General features: G+C 40.3%; 1 protein-coding gene across 1 annotated transcript; it reads left to right on the top strand.

The window, feature by feature from the left end:
• Positions 1 to 280: 280 nt before the first annotated feature.
• On the top strand, positions 281 to 19,208 carry DPPA2 (developmental pluripotency associated 2). Its single transcript, XM_076006950.1, has 9 exons — positions 281 to 332; positions 857 to 898; positions 3,070 to 3,217; positions 5,091 to 5,251; positions 5,344 to 5,397; positions 5,833 to 6,109; positions 8,117 to 8,312; positions 11,212 to 11,304; positions 19,028 to 19,208. Exons 2-8 carry the CDS (start codon positions 869 to 871, stop codon positions 11,279 to 11,281), a joined length of 936 nt encoding a protein of 311 aa, XP_075863065.1. The 5' UTR covers positions 281 to 332; positions 857 to 868; the 3' UTR covers positions 11,282 to 11,304; positions 19,028 to 19,208.
• Positions 19,209 to 21,454: the final 2,246 nt, after the last annotated feature.

Raw genomic sequence — 21,454 nt, 5'->3', positions numbered from 1 at the left:
TTGTATTTAGAACTAGATCTAAGAGAGATGATGTTACCCAACCCCCACAATTTAAATCTAGGGTCTCCCAGTGAGTGACACACCCCTCGGCATAAATCGGTTATATCTCTCTAAAACCCTCTTCCAGTTTTCTCCTAACTTTCAACTTAAAGAAATAAAGACAAAAATCTAATTTCTTTCTCTTTTTTTGAGACAGAGTCTCGCTGTGTTGCTGGGGCTGGAGTGCAGTGGCGTCATAGTTCACAGCAACCTCAAACTCCAGGGCTCAAGGGTCCTTCAGAGTCAGCCTCTTGAATAGCTGGAACTACAGGAGCACGCCACCATTCCCGCAGGTAATTTTTCTTTTTCTTTTTTTGTAGAGACAGTTTCTGCTCTTGCTCAGGCTGATCTTAAAACTCCTGGACTCAAGCAATCCTCCCGCCTTGACCTTCCTAAGTGCTAGGATTACAGGCGTTGGGCTACCACACCTGGCGAAAAATCTAATTTTAAAAAAGTATCTGATCCAATTACTCAGTAATTCAACTATGGCCTTCTGGACCAGAGAGAATGTAAAAAAGATAAAATTATCTTGTCAGATCAGGAGGGAGGGGGGAAAAAAGAGGAGGGAAGGAAAACAAAGGTCATCTGGGTAACAGGAAGTAGAGGGAGACATTTGCTTTTAAAAGGAGAAATCAAGCTAGAAATTCTTAGATTAAAAGAAGTAAATTGGCCCTGGGTGCTCTGTCTGGCGGGCCAGCCGGCCACTGCAGGGTCATCTAAAAAAAAAAAAAAAAAAAAAAAAAAAAGAAAAAAAGAAAAAGGAAAAAAAAAGTAAACTGCACATGTCCTGAACATTGCTGGCTTTGCATTCCTCTAGGTGTTGCTGAAAATGTCAGACTCTTATGAAAGCAGCAAGAAGGTAAGTTTTGTTCTAATAGAATTAATTTTGTCACAGAGTCAATTTTCAAAGTCTCTGTAGGTCTTGCTTGTTTCCTTTTTGCCATGAATCTTAATTTCCAGCTGTGAGGAACCTCCATCTGGAACCACCTCTTTGCAAATGGATTGTTACTTTTCTTTCATGTGACTATGGCTCCGTGTATATTTGGGTAAGAGTAGAAAGAAGTAAAATTTCTTGTTCCCAGTCCAAAGGAAAAGATTTATTTTGTAGGAAAGACTAGAAGTGCCATAGCTGGACAATAGTAAAATGATTTTTTAAAAGAAGAAAGGAAAGCTAAGATAAAAAGGAAAGTAGAAAAGGGTAATGTAGATAAAGTCAGAAAGTAAAGTGGCCAATTGTTTTATTTTCCTCCAAGAGTAGTAAGTAAGCTACTCCCAATGGCCTTTGGTACCGAATGAGTTTCGAGACTAGATTTGGGTTGTCCTGGGCTGTACAAGAAACTAGATAGATAGAGAAGCCGTTTTAGTGTATTACAGGGACCACTGTACTAGGCTAGAGGACTGAATTAAGCAATATTAGGTATATGATTACAGGCAAGTAACATAGCTACCTTAAGCCCCTACTAATTTCTATAATGGAGTAATATTCACCAAGTAATGTTTTTCTGAAGCTGACCAGAGTGAAAGTGAGGAGAGTGGTTTGAAAAAGTGGTATACAAATGCAAAAGTCATAATATGCAAACAAAGAGTAAGAGTAGAAAGCCCTTGAAGAGGTTAAACTGGGGAGGGGGAGGGGCATGACGGCAGCTCTAGTGGGGAGTGTTACCATAGGGCTGGAATAGAGTTTACTCACCCTTGGATTTGAGAAGAAAAGCTAACCGGAACCGTACGTACTCAAGCTTGTGTTACTCCATGGCATTTTCATTTAATTTCTGAGGCTCAATTTCCTCATTTATAAAACAAGAAACTAAAAAATGTCTCCAAGAGACATACTATCACTGCATTTACAATTAGCGTGGTTAAAAAAAAAAAGCAAAAAAAAAAGAGACATACTATGAGCATTAAGTCAGTCCTTTCCTACTTACCTGCTTTTCTCCTTTAACTTCCCTTCTTTAGATCATAAAAACAACAGGAAATGCCTATTGTGTTGGGCACTTTGTTAGTTTCCGTGAATGCTACTAAGGGCAAGACAGTTTTACATGCTCTCCCCTCAGGTCTGGGAGCTGAAATTAGCCCCTTGTGGCTGAAGCTCAGAAAGCTTGGGGTCTTGAGCTGGACAGACAGGCAGGCAGGAGCCAGGCTGTTGAGGCATTTATGCACAGATTTGTGGGCTACTCTGAATTTCGTCTTTAACCCAAATGGCAAAAACAAGCCATCGAAAGAGTTTTTGACAAGCAGGACAGCAATCTGTGTAGAAAGAACAGTCAGAACGGATTTGGGGCTAACAGGAGGTAATTGCTGGTGCCAGTGAAATTTAATAGTTGAATCTGAGAATCTTGAGTGTGGGAGAAGATGGAAAGGCAGGAATAAATTCCATTCAGATTTAGGAGACACAGTGAAAGTGTTTGGTGTTTTGGCTGATGGAGAGGAAAGCCTTGAGGAACATAATTCTTCCAACCCAAGCCCTTCTCTTTTATTTTCTCTTTCATTATCACCCACCTGTAAATTGGCTTTTGCCTATTTTCTCTGTTTCCCTTACTTGAAGAAGGATCTGCCAATCAACATCACATTTAAGGATCTCAGAACTCTTCTCTCCATCCACCTATTGTCCTTTCAGTTTCTTATTCATTAGTTGTGCTTTGAAAGTAAGCAGTTTAGTTGTATAATATTAAGTAAGAATTGGCCGGGTGCGGTGGCTCACACCTGTAATCCTAGCACTCTGGGAGGCCGAGGCAGGCAGGCGGATTGCTCGAGGTCAGGAGTTCGAAACCAGCCTGAGCAAGAGTGAGACCCCCGTCTCTACTATAAATAGAAAGAAATTAATTGGCCAACTAATATATATAGAAAAAATTAGCTGGGCATGATGGCACATGCCTGTAGGATTGCTTGAGCCCAGGAGATTGAGGTTGCTGTGAGCGAGGCTGATGCCATGGCACTCACTCTAGCCTGGGCAACAAAGTGAGACTCTGTCTCAAAAAAAAAAAAAAAAAAAAAAAAAAAGAATTGATTGGTGCCTGACTCTTCTCTTTCCAGAATTTCTTTGAGGAGGAAATAGATGATGAGGAGAGTGTGATTTTGACATTGGTTCCATTTGACGAATCAAATATAGAACAACGATTGGAATCAACTGTTTCTTCAACTTCTGATGTCAAACTGAACAGCCCTGGGAAACATAGTGAAGGTATGAGGACAAAGATTGCTCAGTTAGCTACTCCTGCAATTCTGGGAAGACCAGGAAAAGTAAGATTTTCCTTCCCTATACTCTGATTGTACGACACCCAACTTAAAGCTCACCTTGATAACCTGGGGGAAGAGACTTCTCAAATCCCTTACTTCTCATCTGCTAAACCAGTCCCATATACTGCCTTGCCTTTTAAAAATAAGACCGAGCAGCATGGCTCACACCTATAATCCCAGCACTCTGGGAGGCCAACACAGGAGAGTTGCTTTAGGTCAGGAGTTCAAGACTAGCCTGGGCAACATAGCAAGACCCTATCTTAGAAAAAAAATTTTTTTCCCAATTAGCCAGGCATGCTGGTGCATACCTGTATTCTCAGCTACTCTGGGGAGTGAGGTGGGAGGATCACTGGAGCTCAGGAGTTAGAGGCTGCAATGAGCTATGATTGTACGACTATACTCCAGCCTGGGCAACAGAGCCAAGACTCTGTCTCTAGAAAAAAAAAAAAAAGACACAAAGTAGACATTTAGAACATTTTGGACAGAACAGGCTCTTATGGGGCAGCTAGACATGAGTTCAAATTTCCAACATATGAAACATCTCTTCTATAAAAATGAGGTTAATACATACTTGCCTATTATGAAAATTTAAATAATTTTGATAAGCATCTAGTATTTTGCTTTGCAAGTAATTACTGATCAAATATATGACAGTTTTTAAAATCATGACCCTTTGGGCCGGGCACGGTGGCTCACGCCTGTAATCCTAGCACTCTGGGAGGCCGAGGCAGGCGGATTGCTCAAGGTCAGAAGTAGGAAACCAGCCTGAGCAAAAGCCAGACCCCACTTCTACTATAAATAGAAAGAAATTAATTGGCCAATTAATATATATATAGAAAAAAATTAGCTGGGCAATAAATAAATAAAATCATGACCCTTTGGATCTATTCTCAGTGCTTCATATAAAGGCATCAAATGAGTATTTTCAGAATGATTTTATTTTCTGGGCCAATAATGAGGATTTTTTTTTTTTTTTTTTTTGAGACAGAGTCTCACTTTGTTGCCCAGGCTAGAGTGAATGCCATGGCGTCAGCCTAGCTCACAGCATCCTCAATCTCCTGGGCTCAAGCGATCCTACTGCCTCAGCATCCCGAGTAGCTGAGACTATTGGCATGCACCACCATGCCTGGCTAATTTTTTGTATATATATTAGTTGGCCAATTAATTTTCTTTCTATTTATAGTAGAGACGGGGTCTCACTCTTGCTCAGGCTGGTTTTGAACTCCTGACCTCGAGCAATCCACCCGCCTCGGCCTCCCAGAGTGCTAGGATTACAGGCGTGAGCCACTGCGCCCAGCCCAATAATGAGGATTTTAAGGTGAAGTGAATAGTGATGGGTTAGAGCTAAGCAGAGTGAGGTGAGATGGGGTGCTGCAGAGAAAAATGAGGCAGGCTGATAGAGGGTGGACCATTGTTGATTGGGGGTAGGATTAGTGGTAGTTTCTTTGATTTCTACAGGGAGAGCTTATATTTTGTGGTCCAAAATATAGACATTTGGGAGAAGAAACCCAATATAAGGTTCTATTTAGTTGGTTGTTGAAGGCCACAGAAAAATAGGCTGCTGTATACAGTATAAAATCATGGAATTTAGAATCTAACTATAGGTTTGAGACCCAGGTCTGCCATTTTTATGACTGTGTGACTTTGGGCAACTCTTTAAATTCCTGAATCTGTTACCTCATTTGTAATAGGAAAGATAAAAATTGATATGTATGTGTGTACATTGGGTTGTGGGAAATGCAAAAAGGTCTTTGTAAAATTGTAAAAGAATCTTACAGACTTTAAATTATTCCTACTTTGTTCTATTCTTTTCTCAGTTCATCTACCTCCAACAGATGAACAATTCAAAGATCCGCCAAAAGCTAGACGGAAAGCACCAATTCTTCCTTTGCCAACCATTTTGCCTCCCATCAATAGTGTGTGTCGAGACACTTTGCGATACTGGTGCCAACAGCTCAATTTGAGTACTGATGGCAAGGTTAGTAACACTGGTGAGAACCTCTGCTGCTTGGAATAAGTGTGGGAACCTTTGTCAGCTTTTAATTTTTATTTCCCTCTTAATTTCCCAAGAAAACAGAAGTTTTCCAGAGGCTTCAGCAGCATGCTTATCCTGAACAGAAATATGTGAGTAATGGATATGCCGATGGTGTGTAGGTGGGTTCTGAGCTTGAGTTGTTTCTGCTTTTCCACTGTCTCTGCATATGGTGTACCTCTAAGGTAGAGTTTCTTAGCTGTGGCACTACTGACATTTGGGGCCAAATGAATTTTCGTTTTAGGGGCTGCCCTGTGCATCCCTAGCATCTACCCACTAGATGTCAGTAGCAATCTCTCTCCTCCCCCTCAACCCAACCCCTGCCCCACCTCCAACCCCCTAGCCCCCAGTTTTGAAAACCAAAAACCTCTCCCAATGGAGAACCACTGCTGTAAGACAACTGATATTCCCAAACCCTTCCCACATTGACATGCGTGTTTAGGTCAGTATAAAAATGGTAAAATTGACACAGAAGTCTGTATGGCAGCAGTCCTTCAGGGAATACTCATCACGAATTTCATTTGCAGGATATCCCCCAAACATCAAAGGAAGCCAGAGTACACCCATATTCAAGGACACAGAAGACAGGGACCAAGAGAGCAAGGACCAAGAGAGCAAAGCATCAGGAATGTTGCAAGGTGAACAGGCAAGCAGAAGGGACTGGTATTGTCGAAGTGATATCGTCACCTCAGGAATCTTCGTTGGCATCGTGGGGAAGGATTGCTGCAAGAGCTGTTCAGACTAAGGCTGTGAATTCCTGTTCTCTTCCTGCTTCTGCTGAGGCCTTTTTAACACAAGCCTCTGGTAAGATCAACCTTGATGCATGAGTACCATTCCAGAGAAACAAGGTTAACTTTTATTAATCTAATAGTGTGGTTAGCCACAGCCTGAGGTCCTCCCCTTTTCTTCCTCCCTTCCTTAAGGCATTCATAACAGAGAAGAAGAGGAAGGTGTTGGTTCAAATTCTTTTTATTATTTGTTTATTTATTTGTTGTTGCTTTTTAAAAATTTTTTTCAAATTATTGCTTTACCATTTTCTAGGTATGTGATATTGACAAGTTACTCAGCCCAAGCGCTGGTATCCTCATCTTATAAAATGAAAATTATATTAATAACTACATATTTGATAGAATGGTTGTGAGACTTATATGAGACGTAGAACTTAACACATTGAAATCAAACAATAATGATTAGGAGGTTTGGGGCCCCTGTCCTCTAAGAAATATATATATATATATTTTGAGACGAAGTCTCACTTTGTTGCCCAGGCTAGAGTGAGTGCTGTGGCATCAGCCTAGCTCACAGCAACCTCAAACTCCTGGGCTCAGGCAATCCTCCTGCCTCAGCCTCCCAAGTAGCTAGGGCTACAGGCATGCACCACCATGCCCACCTAATGTTTTCTATATATATTAGTTGGCCAATTAATTTCTTTCTATTTTTAGTAGAGACAGGGTCTCGCTCTTGCTCAGGCTGGTTTCGAACTCCTGACCTCAAGCAATCTGCCCACCTCGGCTTCCCAGAGTGCTAGGATTACAGGCGTGAGCCACCACGCCCGGCCCTCTAAGAAATCTTGAGAGTAACTTCACCTTTCTTCAACTCCTCTTCCTTCCTTGCTATTTTTGCTTTTATCTCCAGCAGACTCTATCTTGGGCCAGCATGAAGTCACCTCCTTCTTTTTGGCTTAAATCCTTTTCTTCTCTCTCCCTCATTTCCAGAAGTGTTCTAGATCCTCTTTCACTCAGGGCTGACTTGTGTAGTAGGGTACATTATGCGTCATGTAAGGAACACAACCAAAAGGAAGATCTAGAGCTGAAATTGGCCTATCCTTAGCTCCCCAAGCTGCAAACCTTTCCGTAAGGAGGAATGGGCACCTGTTAGTAACATGTGCAGACTTTGTCCAGCCATAAAGCTGTGTGTCTGGGGGGCTGCCTCCTCAAAGATGACACTTCTTTTTAATTTTCATTAATATGCCATACGGGCTGATATCATCCCACAATTACTCATCCTTTTATGTTCTTCATTCAGCAATTATTAAGCATCTACTGTGGTCCAGGAGTATGTCTAGCTGCTGAGTATATTGTGCTAAACACACACATATTCGATACTTTTTTGTTTTCCAGTCTAACCGGGGAGATATTACACCGCTTATTCACAGATAGTTAAAAGCCCACCATGACTGCGCCTTTCTCTCAATTTCGAACATTTGGAATCTGCACCACTTACGTCATTTTCTTGAAAATAACCCATCTCTTTAACTAGATTGTTCTTTAAACTTTTTTTGGACGGGGGGAAGTTCAGCCTCCCTCCCTTTCCTTTTGCCTCTACTTCGATTCCTCGTTCTTTACACTTTTAAACATACTCTTGCCTGTTTTCTATAGTTGAGGCAGTACAATGTAGTGGTCAGGTAGGAGGGCTGAGTTGGAACTCGTGGATCCATGTCTTGTCTCTGGAAAGGTTACGATACTTCACACACCATAAACTTCAGCTACCTCACCTGTAAATAAGAAAAGCAAATAGAAGGTAATTATTAATGTACTTAAGAATAAATGTATTAGCACATGTAAACCACTTAGCAAAATCCTAGACACAAAGCAACTTTTCCAAAATGGATAACTATTATTCTCCCTCATGCTGTATAATTTGCGAAGTTAGATTAGAGTGTCTTTTGGTCTGCATTTTCGTGTATTTCACTCAATTGATTTCTGACTAGAATATAAGGGAACAAAATCCAGAGTGACTAGATGAGAGGTTGTGTGGGAGGGCTGACTTGATTTCCGCTGTTTGTGTTTGTGCTTCTCTTTCCTTCCCCAGGCGTCAGGTGGTGTGTGGTCCATGGCGAAGCTCTCCCTGCAGACACAAAGGGTTGGGTTCGCCTGCAGTTTCATGCGGGTCAGGCCTGGGTGCCCACTACTCCCAGGAAGATGATTTCTCTCCTCCTGTTACCAGCCTGCCATTTCCCATCCCCGGCCCTGGACGATAATATGTTATGCCCTGACTGTGTTAAGAGGTAACCCTAACCATGGCACACAGAAAAGTAGATATATAGATGGATTTCTGAATAATTTAATAGGACAAAGTAGAGGGCAAACATGCTATTTTGTTAATTTACCATAGAGATCAAGTGAAAATAGGAAGCAAAAAGAACTTAGTAGTGGATTAAAACCAGATAAATGTGGCTAGTTCTTAGCAGCCTTAGCAAAGTATCTGACAAATCAGAATCTGATTTCTGCCCCAATTGTAGGCGACCTGTTCTAAAGGAAAAAAAACAAACAAGTATTAGAATTTTTTATTTTCTAAATTATTTTAGAGACAGAGTCTTGCTCTGTTGCCCAGGCTGGAATGCAGTGGCTCAATCATTATAGCTCACTGCAGCCTCAAACTCCTGGACTGAAGCAGTCTTCCTGCCTCAGCCTAGCACTACAGGCGTGTGCCACCATGCATGCCTGGCCTTAAGTGGGAATTTTTACTAAATGGCAGATACTCGTCTGGGGATATAAAATTTAGACAAAATCTATCTAGCAAACTCAAATAAAAATGAATAAGAGAAGCTATGAAAATATATGAGAAGTACCTATATCGGAGTAGCTTAGGGAAACTTCTGAGGAGATTACATGTACTGAGGATGAGCTTACCAGTTGTAGGAATAGCCAGTACAAACACGTGGGAATAAAAGAATATAATATACTTAGAAACTGCCAATAGGTCAGTATGATTGAAGCTTATATTGACATGAAGGGTTTCATGTCTGTATTAAAGGCTTTATATATTATCCTACAGGTTGCTCTTTCTGGGTCACTTTTGGGACACAGACTCCTTTGAGAATGTAGTGATAACTACATACCCTCCAGGAAAATATATGTTAGACATACATGCAAACACTGCTTTAGACTTTATATAGATCGTATAACCCCTAATGTCCATCCATAAGCACAAAATCCAGCTTTTGGGCATGGAATTGGGTAGAAGTGATATGAGAGGGGTGTGGACAGAAGTTAAGGGTTTTCTTTTCTTTTTTTTTTTTTTTTAAGAAAGTAGGCTACAGGCCGGGCATGGTGGCTCACGCCTGTAATCCTAGCACTCTGGGAGGCCTAGGCAGGCAGATTGCTCGAGGTCAGGAGTTGGAAACCAACCTGAGTGAGAGCAAGACCCCGTCTCTACTATAAATAGAAAGAAATTAATTGGCCAACTAATATATATATAGAAAAAATTAGCCAGGCATGGTGGTACATGCCTGTAGTCCCAGCTACTCAGGAGGCTGAGGCAATAGTATTGCTTGAGCCCAGGAGTTTGAGGTTGCTATAAGCTAGGCTGATGCCACAGCACTCATTCTAGCCTGGGCAACAAAGTGAGACTCTGTCTCAAAAAAAAAAAAAAAAAGTAAGTAGGCTACAATCTTACAACAGAGACTAGATAGAAGAGTAAGAGATTACTGTAATTGAGAAAGATACAATTTATTACTCTGACAAATAATTTGAAGATGTCAATGTCTAAGGGCAGGGGGAAAAAAGAATTTAAAGAGGAATGATACAAATTTAAGGGATGTAGGAGTAAAGAGAATAAGATGCTGTCTTAGAAGAGGGAGGAAAGGTAGAAGTCCAGTTCAGTGGAGAAGAATATCTGAAACTTGGGACATGTTCTAGAGTTCTGAAAGAACTATGTATGGGTTAGAGGTAAATACCTTCAGGAATCATTAGCACATACATTTTTGACAAGAGCTTCTAAGAAAGGAGTTAGGAAAGAACCCTAAAGAGAATCAGCATATTGATGGGAGGTGGACAATGAGGACAGAAAAAGCACAATTAGAGGTTGGGAGATGAGCAGAAAGTCTTAGAAGGAAAAAGTGGTTGGCAGTGAGGTGGCCATGTAAGGTAAGGATGAATGCAGTGGTGCTGGGACTAGACTTTTTTTGGGGGGAGGGGTAGAGACTGGGTCTCACTCTGTCACCCAGGCTGATCTTGAACTTCTGGTCTCAAGTGATCATCCCATGTTGGCCTCCTAAAGTGTTGGGATTACAGGTGTGAGCCACTGCACCCAGCCATGGTGGCCTTTTTTTAATTTAATTTAATTTTTTTTTTTTTGAGAGTCTCACTTTGTTGCCCAGGCTAGAGTGAGTGCCGTGGCGTCAGCCTAGCTCACAGCAACGTCAAATTTCTGGGCTCAAGCGATCTTTCTGCCTCAGCCTCCCGAGTAGCTGGGATTACAGGCATGCGCCACCATGGCCGGCTAATTTTTTTTTTCTCTATATATTAGTTGACCAATTAATTTTCTTTCTATTTATAGTAGAGATGGGGTCTCGCTCTTGCTCAGGCTGGTTTTGAACTCCTGACCTTGAGCAATCCGCCCACCTCGGCCTCCCAAGTGCTAGGATTACAGGCGTGAGCCACCGCGCCCAGCCTAATTTAATTTAATTTTTAAATTTTGTATTATTTTTAATTTTTATTCTTTTTTTTCTTTGTTTTTTCTTTTCTTTCCCCTGTTTAAAAAGTTTGAGTGGTGGCCTTTTTGAGAGTACGTTGAGAGGGGGCCATCAGTAGAAGCTGAAATGTGATTGCAGTAATTAGGAGTAGAGCATGTGCAGACCTAGGAGCAGGACATGTTGATAATCAAAGCTTAGAAGGAGGGGATGGCAGCTAGTTCAGGCAGTAACCTCAAGGGAAGTTCCTTCCTTTTCTTTCTCTCTCTCTTTTCCTCCCTCCCTCTCTCCCTCTCTTCTTCCTTCCTTTCCTTTTCCCTTCCTCCTTTCTTTCCCTCTTTTTATTTTTTAATAGGAAAACCATAAGCATGTGTGAATGGGGAGGAATTATGAGAAGGAAAGAGAAGAAGGGAATGGAAAGTATAAGGGTTGGTATGGAATGGTTTATCTTACTGTAGCATTTTTTCACAATTCTTTTCTACCTGCCCTCTAGGAATAAGAAGATAATGAAAGCATTAATGACAACAGAGAATAAGAAACGATCTGGTTTGAACACAATGTAGGAACCAGAATATGCCATCTCAGAGTAAGTACTATTTTAAGCTGAAGGCAATTGAGAAGAAATAGATACAAAAAAAAACCTCTCTGCCTTCCCAATATTTGCTAAAACACAGGGCAAAAGTTCACAGAAGTCTCTCAGTTGCCTCTCTCCCTGGAAGGGCAAATGGTGGAGAGCCCGTAAATTGACTAATATCCCAATAATTGCTGTGCTATGTCCTAAGCATCCCAAGTGTCTCCTGATACCTGGAGTGCAGATTTATGAAGTATTTAGCTATATAGAGTACCATTTGGTTTAGTTTTAATAGACTTTCTTTTTTGGTCAGAGGTTTACAGAAAAATTGAAAAGTACAAAGTTCCCAAATACTCACATATACACTATTGAGCCTCCCCTCCAGTTTCCTGTATTATTAACATGTTGTTTTAGTGTGGTACCTTTGTCACAATTGATAAGTCAGAGCTGGACACGTGAAAGGCAACTGTAGTCCAGCTATTGGGGAAGTTGAGGCAGGTTGCTGGAGCCTAGACTAGTTCCAGGCTGCAGTGTGCAATGATCACGCTTATGAATAGCCACTGTGCTCCAGCCTGAGCAACACAGGGAGACACTGTCTCTCAAAAAATAAATAAATTAAATTAATGAGTCAATATTGTTACATTATTATTAACTAAAATCTATACTTTATATTAGATTTTGTTATTTGTGTTGTATATTCTTTGGGTGTTGACAAAGGTAAAATTATATGTATCCAACATAGTATATTGAATAGTTTCATTCACTGCCTGCCCTAAAAATCTCTTGTGTTCTACCTATTCATCCCTCTGTCCTACCATGCCCTGGAAACCATAGATCTTTTTACTGTTTCCATAGGTTTCCCTTTTCTAGAATGTCATATTCTTGAAATATAGTGTGTAGTCTATTCAGATTGGCTTTCACAAGCAATATACATTTAAAGTATCTCCATGTCTTTTCATGACTTGTGATAAGAGTATGTTTAGTTTTTTAAGAAACTGCCAAACTGTCTTCCAAAGTAGCTGTAGAATTTTGCATTCTCACTGGCAATGAATGAGAGTTCTTGTTTCTCCATATCCATGCATTTGGTGGTGTTAGTGTTTTGGATTTCAGCCATCCTAATAGGTGTGTAGTAGTATCTTATTGTTTTTTTTTAATTTTTTTTTCTTTTTTGTTCTCTAAAAAATGCCTAGGTATTGGTTTTTGTGTTTTTTATTTTTTTATTTTTTTTTATTTCGGCATATTATGGGGGTACAGATTTTAAGGTTTCAATAAATGCCCATTTCCCCCCCTCCCCCCAAAAATCTGAGTCTCCATCATGACCATCCCCCAGATGGTGCACATCTCACTCATTATGTATGTATATACCCGCCCCCCTCCCTCCTCCCACCTGCCCAATACCCTATTAATGTAGTACCTATGTGTCCACTTAGGTGCTACTCAGTTAATACCAGTTTGCTGGAGAATATATCTGGTGCTTGTTTTTCCATTCTTGGGATACTTCACTTAGTAGTATGGGTTCCAGCTCTAACCAGGAAAATATAAGATGTGCTATATCACCATTGTTTCTTAGAGCTGAATAGTACTCCATGGTATACATATACCACATTTTATTAATCCATTCTTGGATTGATGGGCACTTGTGCTGTTTCCACAGCCTTGCAATTATGAATTGTGCTGCTATAAACATTCGAGTGCAGGTATCTTTTTTGTAGAGTGTCATTGGATCATTTGGGTAGATGCCCAGCAATGGGATTGCTGGATCAAATGGTAGATTCACTTGTATCGCTTTAAGGTATCTCCATATTGCTTTCCACAGAGGCTAGGTATTGTTTTAATTTAAAGTAAGAAATCTCTGTATGTTTTGGATAACAATCTTTTATCAGATATATCTTTTGCAAATAGTTTTCTCATTCTTCTTTTTAAATACCACTTCACTCTCTTCTCGTATGGTGGCTAAGGAGAAGTCTAATGGAATTCTTATCTTTGCTCCTTCATAGTTAGGCATTTTTCCCCCCTCTTCATTCAAGATTTCCTCTTTGTTGTTTGGTCTGTTTGGTTGTGTTTTTTTTGTTTGTTTGTTTGGTTTTTTTTGAGACAGAGTTTCACTGTGTTGCCTAGGCTAGAGTGCTGTGGCATCAGCCTAGCTCATAGCAACCTCAAACTCCTGGGATCGAGCAATCCTCTTGCCTCAGCCTCCCAGGTAGCTGGGACAACAGCCACATGCCACCATGCCCAGCTAACTTTTTTCTATTTCTTAGTTGTCTGGCTAATTTGTTTCTATTTTTAGTAGAGATGGGGCCTCACTTTTACTCAGGCTGGTCTCGAACTCCTGACCTTGAGCTATCTGCCCACCTCAGCCCCCCTGAGTGCCAGGAGTATAGGCGGACCATCACCATGCACGGACCCTCTTTGTTTTTGATTTTCTGATATGTCTAAGTGTATATTTATTTGTATTTATCCCACTGTCTCTGAGCTTCCTGGATTTATGGTTTTTCATATTATTAATTTTGGGGTTTTCTCAATCATTGCTTCAAATAGTTCTTCTATTTCTTTTTTTCTAATGGTATTTTCATTACATGTATGAAAGCTTATTTATAATGCCATACAATTCTTAGATATTCAGTTCTTTTTTGTTTGTTTGCTTTTCAGTTTTAAAGGTTTCTATTGACATTTCTTTAAGCCCACTGATTCTTTTCTTGGTCGTGTCTAGTTTATTGATGAGACTACGAAGCCATTCTTAATTTCTGTCACAGTGTTTTTTTTCTTATTTCTATTATTTTATTTTGATTCTTTCTTAGAGTTTCCATCTCTCCACTAGCAATACTCATTTTTTATTGCATGTTGTCTACTTTTTCCATTAGAGCCCTTAACATATTGATCAAAATTGTCTTACATTTTTGGTCTGATAATTCCAACATCTCTGCCATATCTCAGCCTGGATCTGGTGTCTGCTCTTTCTTTTCAAAGTCTGCTTTTTTTTTTTTTTTTTTTTTGAGACAGAGTCTCGCTTTGTTGTCCAGGCTAGAGTGAGTGCCGTGGCGTCAGCCTAGCTCACAGCAACCTCAAACTCCTGGGCTTGAGTGATCCTTCTGCCTCAGCCTCCCGAGTAGCTGGGACTACAGGCATGCGCCACCATGCCCGGCTAATTTTTTATATATATATCAGTTGGCCAATTAATTTCTTTCTATTTATAGTAGAGACGGGGTCTCGCTCTTGCTCAGGCTGGTTTTGAACTCCTGACCTTGAGCAATCCGCCCGCCTCGGCCTCCCAAGAGCTAGGATTACAGGCGTGAGCCACAGCGCCCGGCCCAAAGTCTGCTTTTTGTCTTTCTTTTCAAAGTCAGCTTGTGATTGTTTTGTTGTAAACCAAACAATGATGTATTGTGTACAAGGTAACCAGGTATTCATTCATGTGGAAGTTTCTTCTCTTGGGCTTCTACTATGGTATGTTGTAATACTTAATATCTGCCTATCTCTCTATTTGGAATTCCTGGATAGTAAAGCTGAATTTTGATCTTACAGCTATTCAATTGAAGAAAATCCTTGGCTAATAAAGCCACCTAGTACAATACATGGTTCACAAGGATTAACATAATAGGTATTTTGTTTTTGAGACAGTGTTCTGCTTTATTATCTTAGGCTGGAGTGGCAAGATCATTACTGCAGCCTTGAACTTGGGGGCTCAAGCAATCCTCCTGCTTCAGCCTCTCGAGTATCTGGGACTATAGGCATGCACCACTATGCTCAGCTAATTTTTCTGGTGTGTGTGTGTGTGTGTGTGTGTGTATGTGTATGTATGTGTGGACGGGGTTTCTTCTGTCTTGCTCAGGCTGGTCTCAAGCTCCTGGCCTCAAGTGATCCTCCTGCCTTGGTCTCCCAAAATGCTAGGAGTATAGGCATGAGCCACTGTGCTTGGCCTCATGTCCAAATTTGTAACTACTATATAGGGTGATACATGAGTAAATGTGACTATCTTACCCCTTCCTAACAACCATTTACCTAAAGATTTTAGCATCCAATGGTTGTCCATGTCTGACATCATTGTTACATTTGAGGGTTGTAAAATGTTATCAGTCCTTATTCATTTTTTTTAGCTGTCATTCTACCAGAACAAAGAATTTTCCCCTATTTGCTTTTTGAGTATCATTATGGCCTCATGTGTTAAAATATTTTCTAAGTTAACTTATTTTTTAATTTTAAAATTTGCTTTTAAATTTATCTTAGCTTTGTGCTATGACCAATTAATATTATTATGGTGCATTAAAAGTTCTCTTGGGGCCAGGACTTCAAGATCATCCTGGGCAACATAGCAAGATCCTATCTCTATGGAAAAAAGATACTCTTGGGTTTAATTAGTTCATACTTTATTTAAAATTGTTGTATGATATGAATAATTAGCTTATACTGCTTCATCTGGTTTTATAAAGATTATACTGATCTCATTAAGAGTTTAGAAATGTTATCTTGTTTCTATTTTCTTGAACAAATTATATAAGAAGGGATTATTTAATACTGGAAAGTCATGACATTTACATGTAAAAACATCTAGGGAAGAAATTTTATTGAGGAGAGGAAATATGTGATTATCATTTCAATTTCTTTAATTATTATTGGTTTATTCAGGTTTTCTGTTTTTTTTTTTTTTTTTTTTTTTTTTTACAAGGACAGATAGCTTGGAAGGTTTTCTGTTTTTTTAATGCTACTGGTTTCATGTTGAATTTTTCCAAAACTTTATCTATTTCTCCCAAGCTTTCAAAGTTATCATCATATTCTTTTTCCTCTGTTGTGTCAGTAGTTACTTTCTCTTCTAGAGTCTTTATTTATTTATTTATTTATTTGAGACAGAGTCTCACTCTGTTGCCCTGGCTAGAGTGCCATGTCATCAGCCTAGCTCACGGCAACCTCAAACTCCTGGGCTCAAGCAATCCTTCTGCCTCAGTCTCCTGAGTAGCTGGGACTACAGGCATGCGCCACAATGCCCAGCTAATTTTTTCTATGCATTTTTAGTTGGCCAATTAATTTCTTTGTATTTTTAGTAGAGATGGGGTCTTGCTCTTGCTCAGGCTGGTTTTGAACTCCTGACCTTGAGCAATCCACCTGCCTTGGCCTCCCAGAGTGCTAAGATTACAGGCGTGAGCCATAGCGCCCAGCCTTCTCTTATTTTCTTATTTAGTCTTGTTAGAGATTTATTCGTTGTATTAATATTTTCAAAGAATAATATCCAAGCAGGATTCTTCAGGAAGCTGACTTTGATGCAGAGTGTAGAATACAGGAGGCTGGGGAGTGTCTTTGAGATTGACACCTGTAGAAATGAGGAGAGAAAGCAGGGTTGAGAGGAGAGTCAGACTGTCACACAAGCCTGGGTCAAAGCCTTGGTCCACTACTGGGGAAAGTTCTGGGCCTACAACATCAGGGTTGGCCCACTGTGGATCAAATAGCTGTGCCTAGCCAGTTGCTGGGCTGCTCAAGGCAGGCCATGACTTTGGACAATGGCACTGTTCCGAAACTTAGGGGCTCTCCCAAGGCCTGGCAGCTGGAGGCCATCCCATAACCACACTCATATCCAAGTCCACTACAATTGACTTCTAGTTTTGATCGTTCTCTGCCTTGCTGTTTTGTCTTAATTTTTCCTTTTTCTTTTTTTTTTTTTTGAGACAAAGTCTTGCTTTGTTGCCCAGGCTAGAGTGCCGTGGCGTCAGCCTAGCTCACAGCAACCTCAAACTTCTGGACTCAAGCAATCCTACTGCCTCAGCATCCCAAGTAGCTGGGATTACAGGCATGTGCCACCATGCCCGGCTAATTTTTTCTATATATATTAGTTGGCCAATTACTTTCTTTCTATTTTTAGTAGAGACAGGGTCTCACTCTTGCTCAGGCTGGTTTCGAACTTCTGACCTTGAGCAATCCACCTGCCTCAGCCTCCAAGAGTGCTAGGATTACAGGCATGAGACACCACACCTGGCCTTAATTTTTCCTTAATTTTTTTTTTTTTTTTTTTTTTTTTTTTTTGAGACAGAGTCTCACTTTGTTGCCCAGGCTAGAGTGAGTGCCATGGCGGCAGCCTAGCTCACAGCAACCTCAGACTCCTGGGCTCAAGTGATCCTACTGCCTCAGCCTCCCGAGTAGCTGGGACTACAGGCATGCGCCACCATGCCCGGCTAATTTTTTCTGTATGTATTAGTTGGCCAATTAATTTTCTTTCTATTTATAGTAGAGACGGGGTCTCGCTCTTGTTCAGGCTGGTTTTGAACTCCTGACCTCGAGCAATACACCCGCCTCGGCCTCCCAGAGTGCTAGGATTACAGGCGTGAGCCACCGCGCCCGGCCCTTAATTTTTGTTATTATCTTTTTTCTTCCTTTTTGGTTTTTTAGAATTTATTTAGTTCTTTTCCCAGCTTCTTGGGTCATTTATATTCATTTCTTCTGTTTTCTTATCAATATTTTTTCTCATAACTGCTTTAGCTGCATACATAATCTGAGACTCTACATCTTTAATTCTGGGAAGTTCTCAGTCATTACTTATTCAAAACATTTTTCACGTATAGTTTACCCTTTCTTCTTCCACGGCTTTTATTAAATATTGTTAACTTTCTTCCTTCATAGCTCTTACTTTAATAGTTTTATCTTAGGTTAGGGTCTGGAAGATCAAGAATTCTAAGGCATCTGCAAGACAGGAGTCTTGAACAGGGAGTTCCTAGGTTCTTCCTTCTCTTCTGTCAGATCAACCATGTAAATGCCCAGGGTAAGCCTATGCTACCATGAAAGGCAGTAATTTTGTTCCTCAGCAAGCCAGCAGCATCCCCGCCACCTCCAGGTTCACCCGAATTGGGAGAAAAGCCGGTACATACTGTCATTAACTCTGAGACCAGCTGTGGTCTCTAAGCTGTTATAGCTAATCCTCCAGCAGAATAAATGACTTCAGTTTTTGTATTCTCTCCAAATGTTTCTATTTCATACCTTTTTTTTTTCTTCTAAGCCTAGCTGCCTGTAATTTCTCATGTTTGTTCTCAGCTCTGTGCTAGGAGGGAAGGGGGGTGAATAAGGAAGATGTTATGGTCCCCAAGTAAGCACTTAATCTCACTCTTTACACTTTTAGTGCTTCCATTGAGAACTCTGCAAGCTTGAGAATGTGTGTGCATGTGACCTGCAGTATATCTTGTAGAGTTGAAATGAGCCTATTCTGAATTCAGGGTATTGATGGCTAATAGCACAGTTGCCAACAGTCAGTTTATTTTAGAGTGACCCAAACTAGCAGGGAGAAGAGAACAAAAAGACCAAATTTCACGTGGAAGGCTTCCCAGTAGAGTGCTTGGTTGGCCTCTCAGGTCAAAACCGAGTTAGAGCAAAGTGCTATAACATCTGTCTTCTATAAGGATAACTAATGAATAGTCTTCTAGTGTAAGAATTTCTTGCCTAAATACTAATGCTCTAGCATGAAGACCACCTCAGGATTTAAAAACAGGATGTGATATCATCAGTCTTTGAAATAACTGAGGAGTCTAATTCAATAACCAAAAAAATTATCAGTTCTGCCTATAAAATCAATCCTGCTTTCTTCCTTTCTACAGGTGTTATTTATTGCCTAGTATTTTAGCCTGCCATTCTTTCTTCATTAAAAGTTCTATTTGTTTCATTTTTTTCCTATTGTAGTACACAAAAGACTATCTCTTTTGACCTTATAAAATGTATATAGCTAGATGCTCTTAATTTGAATGTACACTTTCAAATTTGCTTCTAGGTATTAGAGAAAGGTGAATGTACTTTGCAGAACGGTGTAACCTCATATGAAGGACTGGAAAAGAGATCATATGAAGGAATCTCTGAGATCTACGAAACAGAATCAGTGATTAGGACTCCACAGTGAAAATGGTTGACTGGATGACAGCCTCATCAAAAGAGACTCTTTTGGGGGCCTGAAAAGCCATTAAAATAAAGTCATTTCAATTGATTTTATTTGTTCATTCAATGTGTGTTAAGAGTCTTTCAAGGAATCAGACTTTGTGTTTGTCTCTGATGGCACAAACTTACTGAAACACTCCCCATGCTGACGTTGTGGTTGGGGACAGACAAATGAGAGACAACATTGCAGACAGGACAGATGAGGGACAGATGCCCAACTCAAGCATGGAATGGACAAAAGTAAATGGATCTGTCTAGATTTAATCCTAGAAACCACAGTGAAAAGAATTAAAATGGTTTACATCAATTAGTGATTTCTATGTGCCAGGACTGTGTTAGGAGCTGACTATAAGTTGGTGAAAAAAATAGACATGGACTCTGCGTTTTAGGGTATGGTAGAGAAGACAGATACTATACAAGGTACAAAGGGAGAGTCAGCTTCTACAAAGAAAGACCACCGGCCAACAAGAGTCAGTACTAGAGGGTGTCTTTTATTATGTGTTAGGAAAGGCATTCCTAAATAAGTCACATCTGGGCCCGAAGGAAAAAATGGAGCCATTTGAAAAACTGACTCAGGGAGATTAATAATTTGCTCTGGGACCCAGAATTCAAGTCAAGTGGATCTGACTCCAAAAAATCATAATTTCTCTTTGATTATACAGCATTTTCCCAGAAAATGTTTTTTTAAACATTTTTTTGTAGAGATGGGGTCTTGCTGTGTTGCTCAGGCTGGTCTCAAACTCCTGGCCTCAAGTGATCCTCTCATTTCGGCCTTTTAAAGTGCTGGGATTACAAGCATGAGCCATAGCACCTGGCCCTCTATCTTAAATCTGGCACATAATAAGGCACCTAATGAATTATTATTAAATCAATGCAACTGAAATATTTAGCTTTTTATAGGTGAGAAAGTAGAACATTAAAGGCAATATAACAATCAGTGGCTCATGCCTGTAATCCTAGCACTCTGGGAGGCCGAGGCAGGCAGGCAGATTGCTCGAGGTCAGGAGTTTGAAACCAGCCTGAGCAAGATCAAGACACCGTCTCTGCTATAAGTAGAAAGAAATTAATTGGCCAACTAAAATACATATAGGAAAAATCAGCCGGGCATCGTGGCGCATGCCTGTAGTCCCAGCTACTCGGGAGGCTGAGGCAGGAGGATCACTTGAGCCCAGGAGATTGAGGATGCCGTGAGCTAGGCTGATGCCACGGCACTCACTCTAGCCTGGGCAACAAAGTGAGACTCTGTCTCAAAAAAAATAAATAAAAAATAAAGGCAATATAACAATCATGTTCTAGAAGGAGAAAGAGGGCTACTCTTCAATTGAAAAGTATACTACACAATTTGAGTTATGAAGAAAAATGAATGAGGATATTAGTAAAAATGAGAGATAAATATTTACATCATTAGGATTATGTTGGAGAGAATATATTATATTAAAAAACACTAAAAATAAGGATTATAAGAAGATCAAAATAAAATTTAAAGGTGAGAAAGTTTTTCATAATCAAGTTGGGAGTGTGTGTGCACAGATGCACACAAAATTATGATAGATCAACGTAATTTAAAATTCTTAAACTATAAAAAGGGTATATTATCCCTGTCTCCTTCCTTCAGGATATGAGGGTTCAAGTGTTTTGGTGTATCCTTTCAAAATATAGGCACATTTAGGCAAATTTATCATTTTCAATTTTTCATTCTTATAAAAATGCTACAATTTTCAGTATATATGATTTTGCTCTACCATGACTCCTTTTATGATAAATTCCTAGAAGTGGAATTGCTGAGTAAAAGTGTGGATATTAGTCATTGAAAATCTTTTGCTAGGCCGGGCGTGGTGGCTCACGCCTGTAATCCTAGCACTTTGGGAGGCCGAGGCGGGCGGATTGCTCAAGGTCAGGAGTTCGAAACCAGCCTGAGCGAGACCCCGTCTCTACCAAAAATAGAATAAATTAATTGACCAACTAAAAATATATATACAAAAAATTAGCCGGGCATGGTGGCGCATGCCTGTAGTCCCAGCTACTCGGGAGGCTGAGGCAGTAGGATCACTGAGCCCAGGAGATTGAGGTTGCTGTGAGCTAGGCTGACGCCACGGCACTCACTCTAGCCTGGGCAACAAAGTGAGACTCTGTCTCAAAAAAAAAAAAAAAAAAAGAAAATCTTTTGCTAAATTGCACTCCATAGAGATCAGTCCAATGTATACTCCTCAATCCACAATGTGTGATATGAGAAGTCCTGTTGCTTCACACTTTCACCAACTGAGCA

This window comes from Microcebus murinus, chromosome 1, assembly GCF_040939455.1.
Source record: "Microcebus murinus isolate Inina chromosome 1, M.murinus_Inina_mat1.0, whole genome shotgun sequence".
Classification (NCBI taxonomy): Eukaryota; Metazoa; Chordata; class Mammalia; order Primates; family Cheirogaleidae; genus Microcebus; species Microcebus murinus.
Note: the sequence above shows the minus strand (reverse complement) of the source record. Positions and strands in the feature narration are given on the sequence as shown.

What these genes read in the sequence shown, in the direction of transcription:
- DPPA2 (XM_076006950.1), top strand. Translation starts at nt 869, where the DNA reads ATGTCAGACTCTTATGAAAGCAGCAAGAAG. An exon ending in CCCTGGGAAACATAGTGAAG is followed by an intron (nt 3,218 to 5,090) that starts GTATGAGGACAA and finishes TTCTTTTCTCAG; the next exon opens with TTCATCTACCTCCAACAGAT. An exon ending in CTTATCCTGAACAGAAATAT is followed by an intron (nt 5,398 to 5,832) that starts GTGAGTAATGGA and finishes TTTCATTTGCAG; the next exon opens with GATATCCCCCAAACATCAAA.